Consider the following 26,063-nt stretch of genomic DNA (forward strand, 5'->3'; position numbering starts at 1 on the left):
GACGATGGAATTACATTTTTAATTCAAAACAATATATCTTTATAGTCAGTGCTACGCAATTAATTTCATAGGAAATCGATCGCTGGATCTTTTTGTCGAACGAGTCTTGATCGAATTGTCGCAACAGGCGATTGATTCACACTAATATCGACGACGAAATTACATTTTTAATTCGAAACAATATATCTTTATAGTCAGAGCTACGCAATTAATCTCATAGGAAATCGATCGCTAGATCCTCTTGTCGAGCGAGTCTTGATCGAATTCGACGCAACAGGCGATTGATTCACACTAATATCGACGATGAAATTACATTTTTAATTCAAAACAATATATCTTTATAGTCAGAGCTACGCAATTAATTTCATAGGAAATCGATCGCTAGATCCTTTGGTCGAGCGAGTCTTGATCGAATTCGACGCAACAGGCGATTGTATCACACTAATATCGACGATGAAATTACATTTTTTATTCAAAATAATATATTTTTATAGTCTGAGCAACACAATTAATTTCGTAGGAAATTTTTCCAGTCATTTTCCAGGACGATCGTCTCGAAACAGTGACGCATGAGTCTGTGATGCTGAAAACGATGCACCAGCAGGAAGTAAAAGTTGGATCTATCGTATCGCGCGCGAACGTGCAACAACGATCCACACGAATCGTGCGGTTCGCTAATTTGACCCCACGGTCGAAAGTCTTCCCCTAATTTCACCTCTTAACCCGCGTCACCTCCGGTCGGAGAGCAACGAAGGTGAACGACGGCGTACGCACGCATCTTTTCGCCTTCTAATAATCGCTGAGCATCATTTTGTACTCCGTGGATGCACTTTCTATCGCGCGACGTGGACAAATTAATTGCAGGCAATTAAGACGACTCCGCTCGCCGGTTTATGGTTTATTGTCCGTCATTTTACGGTTAAACACGCGCTGCTAAAGTTGGGAAGAAAGTAGCGCCATCAGGCGAGACTCGATTGTAAAATAGGAACGCTTCTAAACGACCGTCGACGATTTAAGTGTCCGTTTCGGTACGATGATGGATAATTTTATTGACCGTCGCTCCGGTACGATTTCAACGTACCAACTTATTAATCGTCCGCGAAAAATGTACTACTAGCCTCTGTCGATGTATATTATTTCGTGAAGAAAAGGTAAAAGAAAAATTATGATTACTGGATGTGGTTAGTTTTGGTTTTGTTTCGGTTTTTTCTTTGTCAGACAGACGCGTGAATAAATCGAGACGTTGAAATTAGCGAGGAGAAAGCGTCAAGCGAATTATCGCCTAAACAAATAATAATATACACAATAAAAGATAATATGCTTGCTTTGATTTAAAGGTTGATACGATTATTAATTCCTTCTATTTTAAAAGAGTTTTAAAACTGTAAAATGCTGTGCATGCCTGTATTAAATTCCTAATAATTCAAGTAATTTTCGTCGACAAAATGGCGTCCCACAACCTTCGATAAAAAAGAAGGTGCAAATCGTTCGAGGCCTGTGATTCGTCGGATATCGCGATTCGCACGGTTCACATAGCGTGTCAAAATATCCGCGAAATTAGTATGCAGATTCGAGGCTCGAACTCGTTATGATGGGGCCTTAATTACACGATAACGAGGCTGTCTGGTGCATAGTTTCGGAAAACAATGGGGGAAGATGCATCATTTCCATGAGGGACCTACCGAGAAACAAAGCAAATAGCGCAGATAAGGAACCGAGAAATCATACGACTTATCAGTGATTTATCGGCCGCCATTTTCGTGGAACTCGTCGATCATCCCGACGGCCGTGGACTCTTCTTCATTCTGTTGCGATACTCTAGATAGATTGAAGAAAACACAGGAGGAAACATTTAAAATAGTCAAACTTGCTTAATAACATCTGTACTATCATCTACAGACACTCCAAAGAAAAAATTCACCCACGAATACATACTGGGGAAAAAATAAAACTGGCGGGAAATTTGAATCAAGGGTGACCGTAGCTCACAAAATTACAAAGTACCATTTTTATTTTTAAAGAAACACATCAATTTAGAATATTTAAATCCTGCCTAATAATACTTTCCTACATTCTACAATCACTCCAACGAAAAAATTCACCCACGAATGCTTGCTAGGGGAAAAATAAAAGTGGCGGGAAATTTGAATCGAGGGTGACCGCGGTTCGGAAAATCGCGTCTCCGGGACTCGTTGCACGCGAGTCGCGTCTTTCTTTCCTCGTAAACGGGACGCGTGGTTAATTAACGGTTGTACCGATATCCTAATTCGGACTCGTGGTACGCTCGCGTAAACGGACAACTATATTACACCTCCGTCGCGTAGCGCGGTGAAACGCGGCCCCGTGGCGGTAATTACGGGAATCCGATCGCGCTAACGGTCACGAGCCAAGACGGTTCCCGATAATCATTGCAATTAAAACGAACGATCGTTCCTGTGTAATTATCGCTCACGCACCGGTGGGACATTATTTACGCAAACCACGTTTGACTGCGATTAACGAGGAGATTTATACCGCGGTGCCCGACAGGCCAGCTGGTGCCGTGGATTTCTAATTTCCAGCGAACGCGCCTGGTGCCTCGCGGATGGGTCAACGATCGTTCAGTTTTCCGAATGATCGTGTATAAACTGTACTGATTGCCCGATATCACGCGAATGAAACAGCTGATGCGCTTGCTTTCGATGCCCGGCCTCGCTCGCGCCCGAGTTACCCAACGGTTTCGAGGGAGGCTTCCTGTAAAGGTAAACGTTTCCAGGACACGCGATCCTCGCTGTTAAGACGATATTTTACGGGTGGGAGGGGACTCTAGCCCATTGTGCGCTGTCTGAGGTTGAAAATATGGCTCTGCTACTTTCAGGCAATCCTCTTCTTGGAGAAAGCTTTCAAACTTTGGGTTAAAATATTCATGATGTTTTCCTTTTTGTTAATTCCTTGATATTTAGTATGAGCTTCCAGATATTTAAAGTTTTCAAATTTAGAAGTCAGAATTATCAGAAAATGCTACTATATTTAACAATTTGAACTTACTTAGAGGCTACCAGACCGAGATATCAATAATAGAAACAGAATTTTGATACTGATAAATATCAACCAGTTTTCCTATTTAACAATAAAATAAAGCTACTACTGAAGATAATACGCGAACTCGAAGCGATTAGAAATTACAGGCCAGTACGAAAAGAAGAGAAAGTGCTTATAAAGTTATACAAATATCTCAGCGATCTTGCTGCTATCGTATACTGCCCCGTAAATGCGCCATAGATTGATAGTTCAAATTACCAGCGCTTGATTGCGATAGACAACGAATAATTATGCCTGTGAAGACCAATCTTTTTTCGTTCGTTACACGGGACACGAAGATATTAAAATATTAAGGAGTATTACCGAAACGTCGAATAAAATTTGAAAGTATAGAGATTGGTCAATTTTCTGGTTAATAAAAGAAATTCTAAGATGATCACGTGTGGAGGCAATGAGAATTAGCGCCTCCCCGACGAGAGGCGAATTAGAATTAGCGATCGCGACGAAGAGAATCAGGAAGTTTACGCTCGATGCATGCGGATGAGCTTCGTGTTGCCGCGATAGAGCTTCCTTCTCTCGGATCTCCCCGGGATCATTGACATAATGATCTGAATGGAAGGGAGGGAGAGAACAAGAGAGGGAAAGGGGAATGCACCGGGGGACGATCGAGGTCGCTGATACGCAATCGGATGCTGCTGCACACGGTGTCGCGGATACAGCAGCTGCGTTCATAGAAACGAGACCGAAGCCTGATTCCGTGGCTGTTATCAGACTCCGAGTCGCATCCCGAGGAATACTCAGAAATTCTCAGGGATTAAAGCAATTCGACCCACAAAAAACCTAACTGTACCTTGGAGTCCGCGTATTAATCCAATTTTTGGCGATTTTAAATCCTTGTTCTCCAAAGGAGACGCAACCCCCATTTTCACGTAGAAAAATGTGGCTATACTTCACTCGTTTAGCAAGTGTCCCCATTTTTAAATTTTCGAGCTAACAAGATTTATATTAATATCCTTATTTGCAATACCGAGTGCAGTAAATTATAATCAGTTGGAAATTCAGTGGAAACTATGATATTTAAAACTCCGCAACTCTCCAACTCTGCATTGCAAATAAGTACAAAGCAAAGTTCAAGATATTAACATAATCTCTTTTCTAGAAAATTTAGAAATCCACTTTCCTTTTTATACCTTGCAAAAAAATGTTAAAAACCACTGTGTCAAGTAATAATACAGAGTATATTATTTTCAAGGCACTAGACACGGAATGTGTAATTTTAAAAGATCGATGATTTTGTTTTTTCGCATTGATTGAATGCTCGCTGAAAATCTCCCCCGTTGTGTTCGAACAAAAGCAGTGATTACATCGTCCATAGGGATCCCTAAAGACTGGGAGATTTGTCAGTTGTTGCGGACGGAATGCGGTCAGGTGGCCCTAATCGCTTCATTTTACGGCACTTCGTTTCTCGAGCTACCGGTCTGCTTCCGTCGGGTCAATCAGGGCTAAGATTGGCCGAAGGAACGAAACGACTTCGTTCCACTGCCTTCTTCCACGTGCGGTAGGTGCCTCTGAATTTGGGTTAATGCACGTTAATGCATCAAACCTGGAACCGGTTTTTCACGGGTGTCGTTTTTCAACCGTCGATTTGGACATCCCGTTCCGTTGGAGTCATTTGTAGTCGTTACGTATTAATCACGTCGCCGCTGGTCGTTGCCGCGACCCTAAATTCGCAGCTCCGTGTCTCTCGACCAACAATGGACCTATTAACGTAACTCGATCCTCGTTGCAATAAGAAATCGTTAAACTTGTCACGTTGAGACCCTGATCAAAAGTTCGATCAATTAATTCCATCAAAAACTAATAACTAAGATCTTGAAACTCCCTCTGATTTTAATAAATTTCTTACCTCGACCCAAAAGTTCACCTAACCCAGACTTAATCCTTTGCCATACAATGACGCGTCTGGCTCGTTACAATCATGAGGCTACTCACTAGTCATCAAATTGTATATATTAACATTCACGAGGTACTCGTGAGACAATTCTTTTTCGTGGCCATTTCTTGTACGAACAAATTCAAGCAAAATTAAATAGCGTACATTTAAAAAATATTTGGAATTAAATCGTACGTCAAAGGGTTAACCACCGCTCACACAATGTTTACAAGAGATAAAAATCGAACTAGAAACGGTGAAAACGCATAAAGTCGAAGCGCTGCAACCAACGTGTTTATGAAAAACACTAAAGCAACGACGGTCGAATCAGGATGAGCACGGTTTGGACGATTATTTCAACGACGCAGGTGCACGTACACGATGCATTCGAGGCGACTATTTACAAACGAAACTGTTTAGACTTCGTCGCTTTACGGCCCGGTCGTAAAGAAACGGAACGCGTCGCGGAATAATTTGCATCGATTAAAGAGCAAAACTCGGCGTGAAGGAACGGGGCACTTAAATCCCCTATGTAATATTCCTGTTACGGTACGTAAAAACATCTTGTGGTTTACAATGCTGGCCAGCGCGCACAATGTTTGCAATTAGTTGTTGGAAATGGGAGCCCACGGGTCACCTCGTTGTGCGGGGGTAGTCGAACAGAACGTCGTAAAATATAGTAAAACTGTTTGCGTATAACTGGCGCGGATTTTAGAGCACTCCAGCTACGAATCCCTTAATTTATTCTCTCAGTTTCGAAACTTGCAGTTACTTTCACGCGTGTCCTTTTTGCTCGCGATTTTGCTGTTATAAAATTACAAGATTTTACGCTCTTGAACGTTCACTGTGCCGTAAAAATATATAATTCGCAGCTAAATAGATTCCGCTTCACCGGTAAAATTATTCCGTCGATTTACAAGTTTCTACTCGCCAGAGAGCAGAGAACATCGGATATGTGGGTTAACGTTATTCCGCAAGAACCGGGAGATGCTGAAAAATCTCGTTTGGTGTCAGGAATCGATCGTTTCGCTGTGGAATCGCTCGCTGGGCGTCGATTTTGATTTGTTTAAACGCGCTTTGGAGATTCGCGGCCAGGAAGCTGCGTCCATTACCATAAGACGATGACTCAAATTGACTTGTAACCGAAGGTTGATTGAATCTCCTTGCTTTACGACGCGCCGTTTGCAATTTAAACGTTTCCATTTGCGATCTATCTTTTTCCTAGCCTCTCCAGCGCGAGCGTTCCGTGTTTCGTCTCCTTTGCAGATTCTCCATTTTGTCGGTCGACGCGGTTACCGATTCTACTTAAAATTTGTATTACCTCTCGTAACTGATTCCAATTATTAAAAAGATAGTATGAACGATGGAGAAAGGTGTTATCGTACCATCGTTAATATTTAGAGACAATGGTGTAAGTAGAAACAGACAGTAATAGACAGACACGCTAGTAAAATTATAAAGAATCACCATTGAATCTTCAATCTTAAAATTAAGATAAATATTTCAAAAATGATGAGAATGATGAAAAAAAAGAATATAATGAATCAAATAAACTCTCGATTTATCGTTTGGACAAAAAATGGCGGAGAAAAGTGATGGAAGGATCGAAAGGTCTCATATAATGGCGGTTTTTGATAGCTAGACCAAACAGACATGAATTTTACCCGTCTCAGAGTGCATACGCTGACGTCTGACCTTGCTAGGAGCGATTTGAGCTTGTAAATAGAATTGGTTGTAAAACGATTCGGTAATTATAGTTGTGTTTCACGAGAATCGATGGTCGTTGGTATTCAACAGACCGTCTCCACGGTTGACCATGGACTACCAAGAACTTGGAAGCCAGTAGTCGGGTGGAAGATCATTTCCAGTTTCCATTTGCGACTTTAACTGCTTCCGCTACCAGCCAGTTGCGCCAGATATCCGTAACTTCGAATGGAAAACATGGCGGATAATGGCGGCACGGAATTGTCGAGGGATAAATCGGTCAGGTTCAAGGAAGCACGCGTTTACCTTGCACAGCTGTCCAAGGCGTACATTTATAAATTTGTCCTTATTCTACTGTTTACAGACAACAACTAAGAATCACTATTTTAGCTTTAGTTTCACGATTCAAAATTATCGCCATTTTCATACGGGAAGATTTGCGACTCAAACATAATCACAACAGCGATACATAAAAATAGTTTTACGTACAATTCAGTCAATATAAATCATGATATTAATTATTGTATAATCGTTTAAATAATCGAGACACTAAAAATTAGTTCTTCTAAGTGATTCGTAATCTACGGCGTTAAAATTTAAAAAAATATATACTTTGGCTATTCTTCTTTACTATATCCCATAACAGAAGACTATCTTTCAATGAAATAACTTTTCCAAGATTCTTTACTAAGAGCAGCTGAAAATTCGCCTGAAGTTTTAGTTTACAAAGTTTGTAAGGATTACAAGTTCCGTTCAAGATTGTTTTTGCTCGTAGAAAGCGATCGACAAGATCGTTTGCACCGAGACAGGATTCATCCATGGCTGGGAACGTTCGAAATCGAGTCCTCGAAGCGTACGGTAACACGACAGAGCGCGGGGGTTGCTGCCCTAATAAGAGGAAGCGCCTAATGGCCTTCCGCCCCGTTGTTCTTCACGTCCTACGGGATCCGCGGTGTGTGCGCGCGTTTGCAAATAAACTCATAGCGTAATGGGCCGTGTAATTCGAGGGTATTTACTCGCTTGGCTGAAGACTGACCCGGGAAACAGCTTTATCCGCGAACGGATCGAGAGCGCCGGCACACGATCGACAAAACCAATTTCACGTGCGTCGCCAACAACTTTTCTATCTCCTCGATCGCTGGACCCTCCCCGTCGTTTAATCCGGAACCACTCGCGAACGCGTTTGCTTTATCCTTAATGCAGCTGATATTTAATACCGCGTCGCGTTGGCTCCGTGGCGGGCAAATAGCGTGCAGAATCGAGCCGTCTAATTCGATTGTCGGAAGCAAGGGAATTAGGGGTCTGAATTAATCCAATTGTCCTCCTGGATAATTGAATTGCCAGAGAAATGAAAAATCAATAGACGTTGCAGTCGATTACCGTCCCTGTACGACCAGAGTCCATTGACAACAATGGACTTGCACAGCTGGTCGATCATGGCAATATCAATTCACCTTTTAGTTTAACGGAGACCTCTCTGTCAAGAAGAATTTTAAAATATTTAAATTGATGAAAACCTTGCTGAGTATATTTAAATGTATGGTATATACGTTTGTTGAAATAAATGTAATATTTATTCGATAATTGCTTGAAAAGAAATTCCCAAATATCACGCAAGTTATGAAATAAAAAATATCGATCTGGAAGAAGAAACGAATCCGAAGAAACGAAGTTGCGTGTACGAGAATATTCCCCTTGCGAGCTATTCTTGGACTCTAAAGATTAATTTTGCATCTGAATGATCATTACATCGAGGTACATTACGATCACTTTATATCCATTGCATATACAAAGGGGTACTCCGCCAGCCAAGAGTGAGCAAAGTACATGTATTATTGAGCAATTACTACGTAATATGGTTAATATATGAAGCGAATAACTTATTATGGAGTTACTAATTACTAGACTGCGGATGTTATGCATTCATTACGCACGCTAATATGGGAAACACGCGCAAAATGTGTTCCGTTAATTAACGCAATCCGAAATTAATATTTCATTTTCCGTAAGTAAATGTACCCTTTATGCGTTTATCAGATTGCTACAAGATCTCAGGATTTCAAATGTATCAATGAAAATAGATGCTTTTATAATTGTTCGTAATAACAAATTATTCTTTCTAGGATCGATGCAGTTCTTTGCAATATTACTGTCGATCAAAGTTTATTTTGAAATATCTTTATCCGTTTAGATCTATTATACATAGACTCTGAAATAATTTCTTGGCTCTTAAAAAATATTGTAAACTGAACCTACTCTGTCACAAAGATTTATGCAAATATAAATAATTACCAGAATTGAACATCTTCTTGAAATTACGAACGAGTGCACTCGAGAGTCAGTGCAGTTCTTTGCAATGTTGTTGACGATCAAAGTTTATTTTGAAATATTTTTATCCGTTTAGATCTATTATACGTAGACTCTGAAATAATTTCTTGACTAAAAGATCTCTTAAAAAATATTGTAAATTGATCCTACTCTGTCACAAAGATTTATGCAAATATAAGTAATAACCAGAATTGAACATTTTCTTGAAATTACGAACGAATGCATTCGAGAGTCGCTGGACGTTGTATATTTAGACAGATACGGCCGTCATAAACATCGAGGGTTTAGTCTGTCGCCAATGGCGCACTAATTTGCGGAAGAATGAAGGGAATCGGGGGCTCGGGACGCGTCCGAAACGAGCGATCGACCGACGGAGCATGAAACGCAGACACTATTTTATCGTGGCGTTTAACATCGTCCATTATGTACCGCATGGAGAGCGGGCGCAGAGGTGAACAGCCTCTGTTGTGGTAGCCGCCTGATTCCCTGCTTAAGTAGATATGATTGAGGACCGCCATAGAGACGATCAATGAGCCAGCGAGTATAGTCGGCCCGTGGAAGCAAACGTTCAATCAAGCCGCGGCGCATGCTGCCTCCCGCGCCGAAACACTTTAATTCGATCGAACCTCCAGGTACATGGTAGCCGTCCAGAAGCTCCCGACGCGGCTTCACGGTTCAGTAAACGACAGATGAGTCGTTTTTCTTTAATAAGACGCCGGCACCGAGCGGTACGTTTTCTCGACCGACGAGAAACTTCGGTGTGTTTCCATTCGACGTCGCGCGTCGGTCGGTCGTCGTCGCGGGAGGCCGTGGAAACGCGGAGACGATGACATAGCGTTACAAGATCCCATCCTGGCAGCTTTATCTAGATGCCAACGATCGATAGATCGCCACGCGAAAAAGTTCTGTTGCGCAACGCGTCGATGAGCGATCGCGTGTCGTTCCCTGGACGAACGCTCGATAAACGTCCTTGGTTTCGCGTCTACGTTCTACGAAGCCCCGTATGCTTTGACGTCCGCTATCGAGAGTTTCGTATCTTGGAAATTAAACATAATTTCCAAGAAGAGCCGTATAATTAAGATCGCCGGAGAAGGTAGAGATTTTGTTAAAAGCTGGTATTACGAGATAGAACGTGGGAAATAGGAAAACTCCGACGGTGATCTATGCGAGAGGTGCAATTTTATGGGACCGAAGAGTATCGATACACGCCACGTAGAATATCGCGTTCTCATGGAAAATATTCTTTTACGAAATTGGAACTCCAAGACGATGACTAGATTAGACTTTGTAGCGTGGGTGTGTCATGGAAAGTTAAAACGTAACGTACATGCTTTAATTTGTAGGATGTTCGTCTTCAAAGAAACCGGAATAACCTTAATCTGACGGATGAAACGTTTGGTTAAGTGTCTCAAAAAGTAACCGTTCAAAGAAAGTAATGAAAAGAGTAGAAGAATGTTCAAAGGGTCCAAATTAATCGCGGTAACGTTTACGGAACCATACCGTTATAGACAGTTCCTCCCACGTTAAGCTCCGCGAGGCGATTAAAGTTCCTCCGCCGCCAAAAAAAGAACGTCCAAAAATGTACCTTTGCCGTCGAAAATCGCGAGGGACTCCTCTGGCAGAGGTTCCCTTGATCTCGCCGCCCGGATAAGAAGAGATAACTCATTTTGCGAGCGTAGGCTGCGCTCGTGCCGAGCATGCTCGCGCCTATTTATGTCCTTAAGGCAACGTTCTGGTTGGGTGATAAAATGAGTTACTCTCGGGAACTAATATTTTGGAAACAAATTATGGAATTCAAATTTCACTTCGTGACTTGTTCATGTCTAAACTGCACATACAAATAACTTCAATTTAAAAAAAGAAACGAATACGTATTAATTATACGTTGGTAGCCTCGTAAAATGAAATTTGTAATTACAAGTTTCCAAAAAAAGAGGTCTATCGTTTTAGCATTTATTTTAAATTTATTATAAATTCGCTATCTTATTACTCCTAAAATTCTTCGAGGAATTTGCACTGAAAAGAAACATCTTTTATTTTATACTTGGTATGAAAAATGTTATATAATATCTCTTCCTATGAAAAATAGCTTGGACCCAGTGATAAGTAGACTTAAAATACTTCTGGATCGTTAAGAGTTAATATTGATAATATTAAGGGCATGATTTAAAAATCCAGAGGTTCCAGATTAGTGTAAATGATGAAGTAGTCAAATTTTTGATGGAAATAAACCTGAATACAGCCATAATCGAAGAGGAATCGGGCAAAAACTGGTGGGTCCGAGCTATGGCGGGCGAACGGGAAGCCGTACCGCACAATAAGGCGCGCGCTAATGAAACGCGACAGCCGGCGCAAAGTCACGTCCGATCCTATGGCGTTAAACGCCCGGCAGACGAGTCGTGATGCAGGTTGTTCGACGCTGACAGTTCGACTGACGTCGGGACGGCTCGCGACCGGTTTCCACGCTTTGGTGTCACAACTTTGAAGGACGCTTTTCGTCGACTTGGATGTTTCCATTTTCAGCCGTTACTCGTCCAACACTTTTTCACTTATTTGGCTCCGATCTCCCTACTTCGAAACGCGGCCATTGTTCGAGGATGACATTATCGATCCACAATCACGCGTTAGCGTCTCGACTCTGAACGACACTGTTAAGTCAACCTCGACGTTTCCATTTTCAAACTCGTCGAACGTTTCCTCCTATTATTTTGGATCGATGTGAACACTTTCAATCTATATTAATATTTTCATTTTTAAACGATGTTCGTCGAACGTTTCGTCGCTTATTTAGATCAACCTCTGTGTTCCATCAGATACAAATTATTTGAGATGATGTTATGGATTAACGATAATTTAAATCGCAACTGTATTCCATGTTTTAACGTCTATGAAATATCATTTTCGTCGACACTTATATTCCCACGTTCAGCCGTTGCTCGAGGAGTAACTTTATTTTTTCGCCTATTTGCGTCAATTTCTTTGCCATCGTGAGATGCAAGTTGCCTAAGAATGACGTTACCGTTTTCAATTCATCGAATCACGACTGGTTTCCGGCGCTTCAGACTCACAAGTTCGAAGGCTGTTAGACTTCGTGTTTCCCTCTCGAGTCGTTCCCTCCGTGAGATTTGCATTCGCTTATTTAGGTCATTCTCAGTATTTTACGAGGTATCGGTTATTGGATCCATGACACTATCGACGGACAAGCTGTTGGTTCACCTCGGGCGTCTAGGTTCCGTATTACAGGTCAAATCGTTTCAACGTATGGACGGTATACAGTACATACTGTATACTGTAAATCCATTTGGACAGTTTATTGCGGTCACGTTGGGCACCGTGCGTAGTTTAAAACGATATATCTGTCCCGATCATGAAACTATATTCCGATAATCTCTTGGCAAAGCTGATCACCTACTTAGGGATTTGCACTTGACGACGAAATAGAGCTTTCCTTTATAAATTTTTTATAGCAATACTATACTCCCGATCACGATAAATCATTTCCTACGAACGAAACGTATAATAAGCTATAGAACAAAATTTTGTGCGACTATTTTTATTCAAATTTTGCACGCGTCCAAATTAAACATTGCCATTTTTCAAATCGCGACGCGAAACGCTAGAAGAATCGAGTTCCTCGAGCAGACTATCTATTCGCCGGCGTTAATCCTCGAGAGAAGGCTATCAATCAGGTATTCAAATAGACTCCGAAAGAGCAAGTTGTAAAAGAAACGTCACCTTCGGACGCCGAACCAGGCGATTCTCTTCGAATCCGAACAATGACAGGAATCCCTTTCAACGTCAGCGCGCATTCCGCGAGGAAATTAAAGGCAGAAAGCTCGTGGAACGGTTCCCGTTCACCTACGCGACGACACTAAAGCGGGACGCAGCCAAGATCCGTATTACGTAACCGTGTACGAGAGGAGACAAATACCATAAGTCACTGTTACGTTGCCGCAAACACACCGCTAATGGCACGCCGCTCGGGTGGGTGGCGAACGTTTTGGACGCGGGGATCTCTCGACTTTGCAAACCTGTCGGCGGCGGCACCAAAGAGCACCGGAAGACGAGCGTGGGAGGACGCGAAAAGAGATCGACCGAGTCACGGAACCTTCGCGCAAACCGACACGATTCGCCTTCGCGGACGCGTCTTAGAATCCCTCGTTTTGTTTCGACTCGCGTGCTGAAAGATCGAAGAACGATGCCCCCTCGCGTGATGAAAAACGAGCCTCCGCGTTTATTTAATTAGACGAACGCGTCGATTCCTGTACGCAATTTAGTAAGTCGAAAACATTTCAGCGTGTCCCTTGAGGAAATTGAAACTGCGCAAAAGTTGTTTACTAAAGCGTGATTTAAGGAACGAATATTTAGAAAAAAAATATATAAAATTCGATATAAAGTGGCTGTTGTCTCCGTACAAAAGGACGGGATTAATTTCGTCGCGATTCGAAGTCACTGTGCAAAAAAAGTCCCGCGACAGCTGTCGAGATTCCACGCGTGTGCCCCGTCAGACGGCTGTTTAATTAAACACGAACTCTGGAAATGCAAATGTGGCACTTAAAGCGCGTCACGTTTCGCCGATACGCCCCTTTCCATCCATCGTATTTACTCGGAGACATTATTATTATCAAACGTGTTCATCGTGTTTGAAGATACAATACACAAATTATAGAAAAACAATTTGTACAATGACGAGACAAAATTGAAAGCTCCTTTTCAACCGGTATATACATAAAGATCTTTCAAACGTTAATGATAATACAAATTACAAAAGACCGAGTCAACAGTGAGTTTCATTGTAGATAAAGAAAGTAAACAGTAAAACAGTTTGATGCAATCGGGGTTTTTTAAAGGACGAGTAACAGCAGAATTTAGGAGAATATTCTCTAACAATGAAATAGAAGATTCACGGATTTAATATCCAATATATGATTTCACTTCCTGTATCGTGGTATTTACAACGAAAGTGAAAGGAGTAACACAAATATTAAATTTTTATTTTTAAGCGTAGACGTTAGTTCGTCTGGCGTCAGAGCAAGGATCGAATAAAATCGCGCGACACGCTGCAGGACCGTTTTCTCGAACGACAGTCGAGCACAATGCGTCCGTGGAACGTTATCATAGGTCTCCGAGGCGTTCGAGGTTTTCATAAAGCCGCGGGCGCGGATCCTCAATGGCCACCGTGACACGAAGTAGCCACTTTACAGCGGCGAGTCGCCCACGCGTCGCTTCCGACAGAATTTCAAGTTCATCGGGGCCTTCGGTAAATCACGCCAATGTATGAAGTTGTTCGAGACGGAGGACTCGTAGGCGCGACGCTACTTTTCATGTAAACGCGAATCGGAAGTTTCGCGCGTCGAGAACGGGACTGGACGATAAAGTCGACGAACGGACGCGCTGGAGACTTAGATGCGTGAGAGAACGTGTCGCGCTGGAGACTTCGATGCGTGAGAGGACATGTCGCGCGAATAGCGAGGCTCGAATTTAGATGTTGGCGACATATCGAATTAATCACGTTGTAGATTAAATCAGTGTTAGTTCCTGGAGGTCTTAATTTATTCTTATTCATATTATAAAAATATATATTTAAGAAATTCTATTAATTTTGCGTTATTTATTATATTCTCTTTGTTCGGGCATGAAATGTAATAAAATTTGGATGAAATATATTTTATGGTTTCAACCTTAATTTTTTAGGAGTAATACTGTAATTGTTGATACTATCAATATATCTTTTAAATAATTCTTATTCAGAATTTATATTGTATTCTTTCAATTAAATTATGCGTTATGTTTTGTATTTGCGCTATAAACTTGTAATGTCTTTAAAATAAATTATTTTTTCCATGTTTCCCCTCAGATACAAATCCCAAAACTGAATTTCAACAAGTTTACAGAAATAAACACGCAAATTCTAAAACCAACGCGTTGATATAATTTCTATGGCAAATACGTTACTTACCGAACCCCATCCGCACCTCTTCTTCGTCGTCGCTGTCGATGTGCTTGATCCCCGCCACCTCGAAGCTCCTGGACTGTTCCTGCCTCGTCTTCGACGAGGGTGGACAGTCGCAAGTGTCTTCGCCGCCCCCGCAGCTGCAGTCGTCGCCCGCGCACCTGCAGCCGAGCAAAGGGTCGTCGGTGTCAATGTTCCTGCACGCTGGACACGGAAACGTGAGGTCGTCCAGCGAGACCCTCTCGATTTTCCTCTCCACAGTGACCAGAAGGTTCCCGATAAACGCGGGTAGATCGTCGTCGCTGACATCGTCGAGGCTGCGAACGTTCTGCAGCCTGTCCTCGGCGTCCACGACGTTCTCGTCCATCTTCTGCTCGAGGACGATCTCGTCCAGCCGAAGCGGCGTCTTCAGGTCCTCGGGTGCCAGTGCTCTGCTCCTGGTCTCGCATCTGGTCGTCTCCTTCCACTTCTCCATCGTCGACGACGAGACGACTTTGGCGCAGCTCTTCGCTTTGTCGGGAAGACTAGAAGGGTTGTTCGAGGCGTGCATGGCTTTCAGCTCCCCGTCGAGCTCCGCCTTCCACGTGTCCACGCTCGACGTCGACCTGGACTTCATCACCGCGTGCCCGGTTTCGACGTCCTCGACGGCGTCGCGGATCTCATTCGAGTGCTTGAATTCCAGCCTGTCGATCGACCGGGTCTCGTCGCGTCGGTGCTCGAACGCGCTGCCCGACTCGCGCGTCCTCGAGCGGGTCTCCTCGCGCGATCTTCGACGGAGCCGCGTGCTCTTCGCCGTTTGGGCCCCGACCAGGCTGTTGCTCGCGGCGCTTGTGCTCCCCTGACCCTTTCGGGACACCTCCCGCCAGTCCATAAACTCCTCCTCGCGGTCCCAACCGAGGAACCCTGGGGCCCTCATCGACGTCGTTCGCCAAACTACTGCGATCTGTACAAAACGATCACCCGTTTTAGAGCTACACGTTTGGCCAAAATGGCTTGTGAATAATTTATTATTCTTCTATGGGAGGAAGGTACAGTATGTTTACATCCCTGTCTCACTCATACAAGTCATTGAACATATAGAATGTTTATCTACAAATGGTTAATCTTCAATTTCTTTCTTGGACTCCTTTTAAAAAAGAAGTATATTAACATGGTTAATTGCCACGATACTTTTCGAGATTTCGGTGTAAAAATATTCTTTTGCTTGTTAATTTTTAATAAACTTTTTTTAATATAAAATACGATTATATTATCTGTTTATTTATTAACAATTTTGATTTCTTGTTCCCCTCCCTGAGGCTATCTATTCATATTAAACTGACTACGAATGTCACCGTAAACAAATTATGAGATAACTCGTAGTCAGTCAATATATTAATATAGGAAATATACTCTATATATTATCGATGCCTCTCTGAACTCATACATTGGTCCTACAGATTTTTTTATGTGTTGATATTCATTTAATTGTCCAGCTTTCGAGGACCATAGAATGAAAGTACTTTCAGTGAAAACATTGAACTGGTAAAAATTGTTTCTAACTACCTAGCACTAGAACTACACTCTGAAGAGTTGTATAATTTACAAATTGTAAATGATAAATTCTCTAACGGAGTATACTGACCTAGATGAATAAGTACAAATGACCAATAAATTATGAAACAGACGTAACTTTGATAGAAATACGAAAGTTAGATGCGAATGTAACCTTCCTCTGCGTTGGTTCTCCGCGTCCCAAGGTCGAGTCCTAAGAATGTGGCGATGCTTTTGGTAACGACAGCTACCGTATGGAGGTGACGCGAGATCGCGAATGAAAATGAAAAAAACGACAAAGGATCGTGACTCACCTCGACGGTATTCCGCTCGACGGTTTCACCGGCGGCCGCTTCGCCGCTCTCCGAGGTGGTTGCAACTGCAGCTGCACTGCGTATGCAGAGGTAACATTCCCCGAGACGCAGTGCGGAGGCTTCGAGCTCTCCTAGCTGCAGGATGAGGCCACGTCTGCCCAACGTCAGAGGCCAGCCTTCCGGCACCACAGACTCGTTTCCCTGGAACAGGAAACAACCATCAGCCTTTGACAATTTTACGTATCCTTCGAACAAAATATCGAGCTACTAAAAAAGTAACACTAACAACAATTTTGAATATTCTCTATCAACATACGACCTCAAATATAGCCACTGGCTTGGAACTGAAGCAGATGTGAGACTTTCGTAACACTTGCTAGAAACACAATCAAGTCCTTCGTTACGAGGAAGCGGAGTCCTCCAATTAAATGTACTAGATTATTTATATTTCACGAGATACCGCGTGTCTCGAATAAAAATCGACGAAGATTGAACCGGCAAACACGCAAGACGGTAATTCGCCCTTCCCTCTGTTCCCACATCAATTCCATCCCTCGAACTGTTCCGCGAGGGGCGTTCGAAAGGCCCCGGACAATCGGGGCGATTAATTAAAACCGAGCCGGAAGCTTCGCGGCTAATGAAATTCCTCTAAATAAGTTACACGCGAAAGGGAGAGTAATTGAGGCCGTGCCCGCGCGGATGGAACGTTAATCACGCTGATTAGAGAGTAATCAACGTTACGCGGATACGCCCAAAATTGTGGAGACGTGCGCCCGTAGGAACGATGTCCTGTCCGCAGCCTCCCACGGTTTCTCCGGTCGTGGCTCCTCGCGAGCGGGAATGCGGCCAGAATTTAATCAGTTTCGAATTGCGTTACCTGCTCCGCACGAACGGAACGACGGAATCCCACTCGAGATACATCGACACCCTCGTAAGCGAGTGGGTGGTACGCTGGCACCATTGTTAAAATTGCATTTCAATCTTTCCAATCCCTTTGTATATTTAAAAATTTATTGAAATACTTTCGAGTACGTAAGTTTATCTATAAATCTTTTGTAAATAAAATAAAAAATGTGTAGTAAGACAGGATGTTCAACAATTTTTATTGTTCAGAATCTAGATTATATTTCCTCATCACGTTGGTCTACTTTATATAGAATAGTACTAATTTATTTTTTCTGCAAAATAATAAGAACTTCATGAAATATGATCTTCATTTATTTACACAGAAAATTTTGCAACAGTTAGAACCTTTCGAAGGTAATTTTTTCTAGTACCATGATCCTACCTTCAGAATTCTATTACAGACTCTTAGATCGTAATGGTGCCTCCAATAAATTATCTACATAGTTAGTTCGGAGTTTGAAACATCGAAAATAAAAATGTTACGAAAATGAAGTGCTTCAAGAAAGTTAGCGACGCATTAGACAAGCGAGACGGCGTCCCTAGGCACGATATTGTTAATCATTTGAACAGTTTCAAATTACATGTCAGTTTATTAGTCTATAATTAGTTTCAACAGATTATTCAAATGATTAATAGCGTCGTGTACAAGGCAGGACCTGTCAGATATATCTCACCGACTAGTGCAACTAGCATATCCGGGACGAAACGCGGCTACGTTGCTCTTTGTACCAAAACCATTAATATTACCAAATCATAGACTGTTTATGAGGGCAGAAGAGTTTCTTAACACGTTGACTGCCAACTACGAGTTAACTTGCAGCCAACGATTTGTCATCTAATGCCACCTACGAGTAAATAGTGAATAATGACCGTTTGGAAGAAAACCAAACATCGGTGTATGCATTGGGGAACTAAATATTTAATTAAAATTATTCGCGAAGAGAAGCGTCGAGTCGTCTTGTAGGTGGCAAAAGAATTCCATTGGAAATTATTTCAACAATCATAGTATTATTACATTTATCTGCCTGAGTGCTATCGAAAAAATAAGCTCGTGTACTCTTTTTTGATGCAATTATACTTCAAACTCAGATATCGTCTTAACTGCGATTAAATGAAATATGGCTGCCACAGAAGGAACGTATGCTACAAACCATATCCCATGTTATAGTGAACGTGTTAACGGAGGCTATAGACACGACGATTCCTCGCATACACAATAATTTGTACAATTAACGTTGATACGACTGGTCGAACGATAACATTAAATTTATGGGGTTGTTAAAAGCCTGCCATATGATGCGGACGCTGCACTATACTTATCGTAGCAATTCGATAAACGACTTATCGTACAAGGACTCGTTACTTCTATGGCCCCTATAAGTCGGACAGTAACGAATCCCAGAAATAGACAGAGGCTGCTGTTAAAGACTTTCGAAAAATCGACGTTCATTCCGTTGGAGATGACAATCTTCAAGATTTAAAACAGTCAAGAAGAATTATGTAACCATGCTTGTTTGCTATTTACTAGTTTCATATATTTCCTCGATTCGTCCCATAGAATTTGGCTTTTGACACGCACCATGAATTTCTTCCCAAACACTTATCTAAGGGCGCCTCCTAACATTTACCCATCGCGCCATGCACCATAAATTCGTTCCACACTTTTGCCCTTCACCGTCTATTACGCCGCTTAATCATAGACGACGTATATGAGTAGACAATATACTTCTTATATATGTATACGCTTGAAATTTCGGGGAAACATTTCTGGTCAGACATTATATTTTCGGTAAGGAATTTTTTTCTCGAAAGTGCGTAAAAATTCGGGAGTAAGTCAATTCACCAAAAATTATTGTGATTGACCCCTGCAATCAGAAATAATTTTTCCAGAACGATTTGAAATTTTTTAATTTCGCCGAAAAATTTGAGCACATACTCGAATTTTTTTCTCAAAAGTGCGTAGGAATTCGGGGATATGTCTTTCCACCAAAACTGATTGTAATCGACCCCTGCAATTAAAAATAATTTTTCCAGAACGATTTGAAATTTTTTAATTTCACCGAAAAATGTCTGCACCTGAAGATGTAAGGTCAACTCGTATACCTCTCGTCTGTGGTTTAATCATCGTCTACCGCGTTCCTGGCTCATTATTCTCCACGAAACATCGATCCTCGAAGCAAACGCGTCACGTTTATATTCGTCGAGTCGCAGCTACGACACTTTCGTTCCTCCGTTTCCACGGAATGACGAATGATTAATCGACTCGCTCGTTCGCGCGCGACTTCCGGCTCCGGAGTTTCTAGGAATCCGGCGTCCCCGCGGCGAGAAATGTCAAGAACGAGCAGAAAACGACGCTCCGACCGTCAGATTCCGGGGGCTCTTTGTCAGAATCCCTCGAAAGGACACACGGTGGCTGCGCGGTTACTCCCAGGCGTCTCGTGTTTTCGCCCACGTGTGTCGATGCGCGAGCCCAACGTGTAAGCAATTAGACGCTGCAACGCGCGAATAAAAGCGAGCGGTAGAATGCTCACACCTCGCCTGCATACCGTCCGCTGGCAATTAAACGATACGAAGATTCCGCGAAGGAATGCGAGTTTTTATCGTCCTCTCCTTCCGCGGGAATTTTACGACTGCTCGAAAGGGACCCCGAGACACTCAGCATCGCGAATCCGTGCTGATTAATTCTAGAAAACGAAGCAATACGTTGTGCAGGCATCGCTGGACGCAGAATTTCAAATTTCGGTTCTTCTGCTCGATGAAAGATCGCGGTTCCTCCGATCTTTCGATTCTATTCGTCTGAGACGTAGATTTGACCTTATGATATTTTTTAAAAACTTTCTTCTTCTATATTCTTGTATATATTTACAGTATTTATAATAGTTTTAATGACAGTTTAATAACAAAACATCAAGATTTACTATATATAATAGTATAAGAATGTTTATTTTCTCTTTTTAGAAATTTCGTTCGAACTGGGACTTAGTATTTTGAACGATTAATTGCAGAATTCGATGAATTGTTTCAGGGGAACCTGCAGCAAGAGTTGCGTAACCCTTTCAATGTCTGGTGTAAACTCAAACGCGTATCATCGAGGATGCAAATTCTAAAATGTTCAGACAACCCATTCATCCCATTTCCTATGAATCACCCGAGTGGTTTGCGAATTCATTACCTGAATTAATTCTGCATAACGTGTCTGTCGGTGAGCATTGCATCAACGCCTATTGTGTCTGCGTTGCGCGCTGATCGCATCATCGATACCGAACATTACGTTCTGTCCGACCGATAAATAATGTCTCTAATAAAGTCACGAGCGTATGCAAAAATGTTTGGACGTTCGATCGGTAGCGAGCGCTGCTGGAATTTCGATACCGATCGCGAAAAACCGTTTCGTTGGAAGTGGCGATCGCCCGTGCGTCCACCGGCGTCGCGAGATCATATCGCAGCGATGGAAGAGTTTGCGCAATCGGGGCGGGAATGCGGCTTAATTAAGCCGGGGCGTGTTGTGCTTGTGTCGCGTGGCACGTGTTTGCGGTTTTCTTTGCAGAGTTTATCGAACGCACGGTAGCTCGGGAACGCCCGGGCAGCAGGAACTGGCCCAGATTCCGGGACTTACGGCGTTTACGAGTGCGAAAGAGACCACGAGCGAAATGAATGAACAATGCGCTTCCCCCTGGCCCCGGAGCGCATTGTTTCCATTCTTCTCCGTTGCCGATAGAGTCACGTGTACGCGAAGCATGTGACCACCCGGATGGAGAAGTTTCCATTGTGAGTCGCGAGGGAAGCCTTGAAGGATCGGTACGTTGACTCGCGATGCTCCTGAAGCAACCTACAGCCGCCCTTGGGTCTCCAAAATGTCCAGAATTGTTAAAAGTTACGAGAATTTAGATCTCGATTTGGGTTTAACTATGATGAATACGATCGTGGACTTGGATTTTCGGTTCTACGTCGCTAGATACGTTGCTTTTTCGAAGTTGGGAAGGGTAGAAACGTTCAATTTACGAATCACGTCTGGGGGCTTGTTTCAAGAATCATTACTGTATTGTACTTTAAATGCTTTTCAAGCTTCATTGGCTCCAAGAGGGATCCCCTCAATTTGGGAGGGATAGGAACGTTCAAATTACGAACCACATCTGGGGGTTCACTTTAAGAATCATTACTGCATCACGTTTTGAATGTCGTCGTTCAAGCTTCACTAGCTCCAAAGAGAATCCTACCAGTTGAAAGGGATGGAAACGTTCAACTTGCGAATCACGTCATGAGTTCATTTTACGAATCATTACCGTTTTCTCTACGAAAATTAGAAAAGAATTCTTTCGATGGAGTTCTCGAGGATTAACTTGCTATCTGAAGGACAGTTAAGGATCGAGAGGAGAGGAGGAAGGGGGAGGGTGTTTAATATCGTACAATTTCATCGGTTGGCGAGCGCCATAACGCATACGGTCGGCGAGCAATCAGCATGGACGGCGACAACGAGAGCGGAATCGGCGTGTCGACACGAGGCCGGACGTTTATGATGGACGCGATAAGAAACGAGGGCCCGTGGCTGTCACCGCGTGTCTCATTAGCGGTAAACGCTCAGCGAGAGATGTATCTAGCGCCGAAACTAACCGGCTTTCACTGTGCCGTGATTTACCGATGCAGCGCCCTTCAATTTACGTTGCGACTAGGCCTCGTGTTTTGCCCCGGCCTCAAAGAAACGTACGGCGGATACTCAGAGATAGGAAGCGTGTAAATCAAACGTTCACCGGGTCCGCGGGCTCCGCTCTGGATCGTTAAGCAGGCGCTGGCTCGCAAAGTTTCACGGGAAGCTGCGACGTGGACCATAAAGTGTCGAGAAAGCGTTCCCTTCGTTCGATGCGCTTCGAGTCGAATCGCGACGATACGAATGATATAACACGACCGTGTAATATTCCACTCGGGTACGACGATTTTACGAGCCGCTGGATAAGACGTTTCGCGAATATTGTTTCGTCCCGGAGGGCTGACTTGGCTGGCCGATTTCCAGGACAAAGTTCCTACCATGGTTCTTCGAGCTTTTCTTCGACGGACACCGATTGTTCGACTTCGATCTCAGTGTGCCTTTGCAGAATTATCCCTTTTGGTGTATGTAAAATATTGGGTGCAGATACTCGACACTTTTTGAGTCTCGTGAAATTTAATTTTTGTGTATTTTTGTATTGGGAAGAAACTATGTACCAAATAAGGACTAGATAATGGACTAGATAATTGAAGACTGGCCTAAAGCAACAATGTTTTTCCTCTTTTTATATAATCGAATTAACTATTGTTATGTATCAGTAGAAAATATTGAATAGGTGTTATAATTGTTGTATTGCAAATGATCCAGGCGAACAATTTTTGCATCTGCAATAGCTGGAGCCATTTCAAATTACATTTTAACATGTGAAAAATGAAAAATTTCGCAAGTCGAATGCTTGACAATTCGAAGGCAATGCTCCACTGGCTCCTTCGTGGATCCCATTCCCGAGGCCCCCATTTAGAGATCTCCGTAATCGTTCGAGCAACGTTCCAATCTAGATCGACGCGTGTAAGTGCGCGTAACAAAACCGCGAGGAACTGCGAATGCAAATAGGAGCGTCGAAGGCGCTATCGGTCCGATCGAACGATAGAATTCGTAATAAACGATCAAACGCGAAAGAAGGGTTCTTGTACCGGATGCCGTCAAAGTGACAGACGCCTGTGCTCGACAGACTAAGCCTCGTTAATCCTAGTTCCCACTACTCACGCGTGAAATCGCGAGACGCGTACGGACGACTTCCGTGCGCCTTCACGTGCACGAAATTGACCTACGAAGACAGCCTACATCGCGCGTTCGACGAGAGTCCGATGAAAGTTCGGCAAAATCGATTTCGATCAAGCTGAGAACCAAAAAAGACAGCCGGAACGTTTGTTTCCGGTAGCCTGCAGTGTTTCTCAAACTTCATCCTTGAATCCATTCAGTGGAGGATCGGCAAACGAGCGTGGAAAGTCTCAAGGTTTCACGAAATTATAAATAGAAATAGAAATATTAATCTTTGTTAAGGAATAAAGTAATAGATTTTTAGTTCGTCTTGTATCTGTCAATGACCACAGTTTAGCTCTTCAGGAAAAGAATCCATGCTTGCAATTTAGTTAAGAAAATATTAACATTTTGCAAAACTAGGTGCAGTAGAAGGTTAAATTAATTAATTTAATTTTTATTTGCACGAGCTCCTTTTGCTCCTGTTTTGGCACTGTTTATTGACGATTCGAATAACAATCCTCAAAAGAAAAAACACATCGTAATTTCTATGTTACGGTTTGGCTCGTCCTCGGACATATTTCTTTGATCGTTGCAAAATCACGTTGTCTCCGAAAAGGTTCCAGCTCTGTCATCGTGAGCACACAATCTCTATGAAACGCGATTTAGTGGTCTCGTCGTACGTTGAATACGCGAGAGGTGAAAGCAATACGAGCGTATAAAAGCTACTCGAACGTGGTTGTTTCGCGGATGGTAACGCGCCGCGAAGAGAGGCGTGCTTAGGCCGATTCCCTTCTCGCGTACGACGGAGCCAACAAGAGCACGGCTCGTTTAAAATGCAGATTAGGCCTTAGGCCGTCTTTTAGCGCTGCGTGCCGCCCCGGCGTTGGCGTAGAGCTGCTCGTTTCTGGCGACACGCGCGCCGGAACCGCGACCGTAGGTCTTTGCGGCTTTTCAAATGACTCCACAATGGGTCTCCATTTGCGGCGCACCGGAACCCCTATTTGGCATGGGAAGCCACGTGTATTTGTCTCCGTGTCCGACGACGCCACCATGTGCACCATTTCACGATGGCGTCGCCGTCCAGTTAGAGAATACTGTACCGTTGCTGTATTCTTCCTGAATTTTACGCCTTGGATCCTTGTCTCTACAAACGATCACAAAGAAACAACTCACACTTTTATCCATAATAAAGAAATAGGTTTAGGAACTCGTACACGTATAGGATCACGACTGGGTAATTTAATTTTAATTAAATCGACTCTACTTTTTTTTAAGTAAATTATCTAAGACAGTGGTACTTAGCTTGATTAATTGTTTCAATCCATAAAAATGACCATAGCTATTCTAATAAATTTGTCCATGTCCATGTTCAGATATCAAGAGTCATTGTAATATAATTAAAATTCGAAACTCAAGCAAACTACGTCGAACCTGAATTCAGCGTTCGATAGTGTCTTCTCGTGAAAGTAGCCACGAAGAATTTTAACAAGAATAAAATAAGAATACCATTTGAATCCAACAAATTCCCAAAGCCCAGTCCCACGTTATAAATATGTGATACAGAAAAAAAGAACTAGCCTTGGAATTCGTGTCTACCGCGGAAAATAATTTAATCTTAATTATTCCTATCGAACGTTTATATTTCCGTGGGAAAAATGCCTCGAGAACGTTAACTATTCCTCAAATCATAATTTCTGCACACGTCCAATTAATCACAGTTTAACCTTTCGTTCTCGAGGAAGCGTTCAACCGGCGGTGGCGGCTAATCGCGGAAGAAACTGTTCCCTCAAAACGACCACTAAATTGCTGTCAACGTTTTAAACGCGTCAACGACTGCGTCCGCTAGCCGTCGCGAGCCTCCGAGGAAGAAAAGTTCGTCTACGATTTTCTATCTGGTCTGTTGAGACGTTAAGAATTTACGAGTGCCCGCCGCGTCTGAGGCGAACGACAGCTTACGCAGGCGTTAAAGTCTCCGGTTTTTCCGTTTCAAAGTCCGCGATTTTCACCTTTATTCGCGTCTCCGCCGTGGAACCGTAAGAATTAATACGGGGTCGTTGAAAAATATTCGACTGTCACTTTCTCTTTTATTATTCGCGTTTAATTAGTCCGACGATACACACGCGACACGTAGAGAGAAACGCCTGTGCACGCGAAGCGTTCATTAAGTGCATCGTTTTCTGCTTCTGCTCCTTCTTTCGCGTACGAAGTATGTGCTCGAATGTGGGAAAGTCGAACTCGGATATTAACCATTTACCGTGGCCTGCGTTTATGCTTTCATTAGCGAGGATGTTCTTGTAAACGCCCATTTAAGCTTTAAAACACCAGGTGCGAGTGCTCGCGTTAAACGGGGATTGAAATTCTGCAATCGAGTTCCCTGGGCATTCGTAATTCATTTAATTGTGTTATTTCGTATTAAATTACGTTACGTTGTTTCGTAACACATTTAAAAATATCTCGATAACGTAAATACAATATAAGTTTGTAAAGATTTAACATCCTTGAATGAAAGTTTCTATAAGATTTTTCTTGTGACATTCCCATAATTTGGGAATGAAAGGATCGAGCGAGATTCGTGGTTCGAAAGTGAATTTCTAAATTCAAACAGCGGGTAAGCGAGAAATTCGT

General features: G+C 42.8%; 1 protein-coding gene across 5 annotated transcripts in view; it reads right to left on the reverse strand.

The window, feature by feature from the left end:
* The window catches only part of LOC143342924 (uncharacterized), a 432,164-nt gene that overhangs the window by 185,046 nt on the left and 221,055 nt on the right, over nt 1-26,063 (reverse strand). For all 5 annotated transcript variants that reach the window (XM_076767255.1, XM_076767256.1, XM_076767254.1 and 2 more), the window contains exons 4-5: nt 16,787-16,987; nt 14,946-15,882 (exon numbers count right to left, since the gene is read on the reverse strand). In XM_076767255.1, coding sequence (XP_076623370.1) covers nt 14,946-15,882; nt 16,787-16,987 — 1,138 coding nt within the window. The remainder of the gene's footprint in view (nt 1-14,945; nt 15,883-16,786; nt 16,988-26,063) is intronic.

Source organism: Colletes latitarsis, chromosome 6 (assembly GCF_051014445.1).
Source record: "Colletes latitarsis isolate SP2378_abdomen chromosome 6, iyColLati1, whole genome shotgun sequence".
Classification (NCBI taxonomy): domain Eukaryota; kingdom Metazoa; phylum Arthropoda; class Insecta; order Hymenoptera; family Colletidae; genus Colletes; species Colletes latitarsis.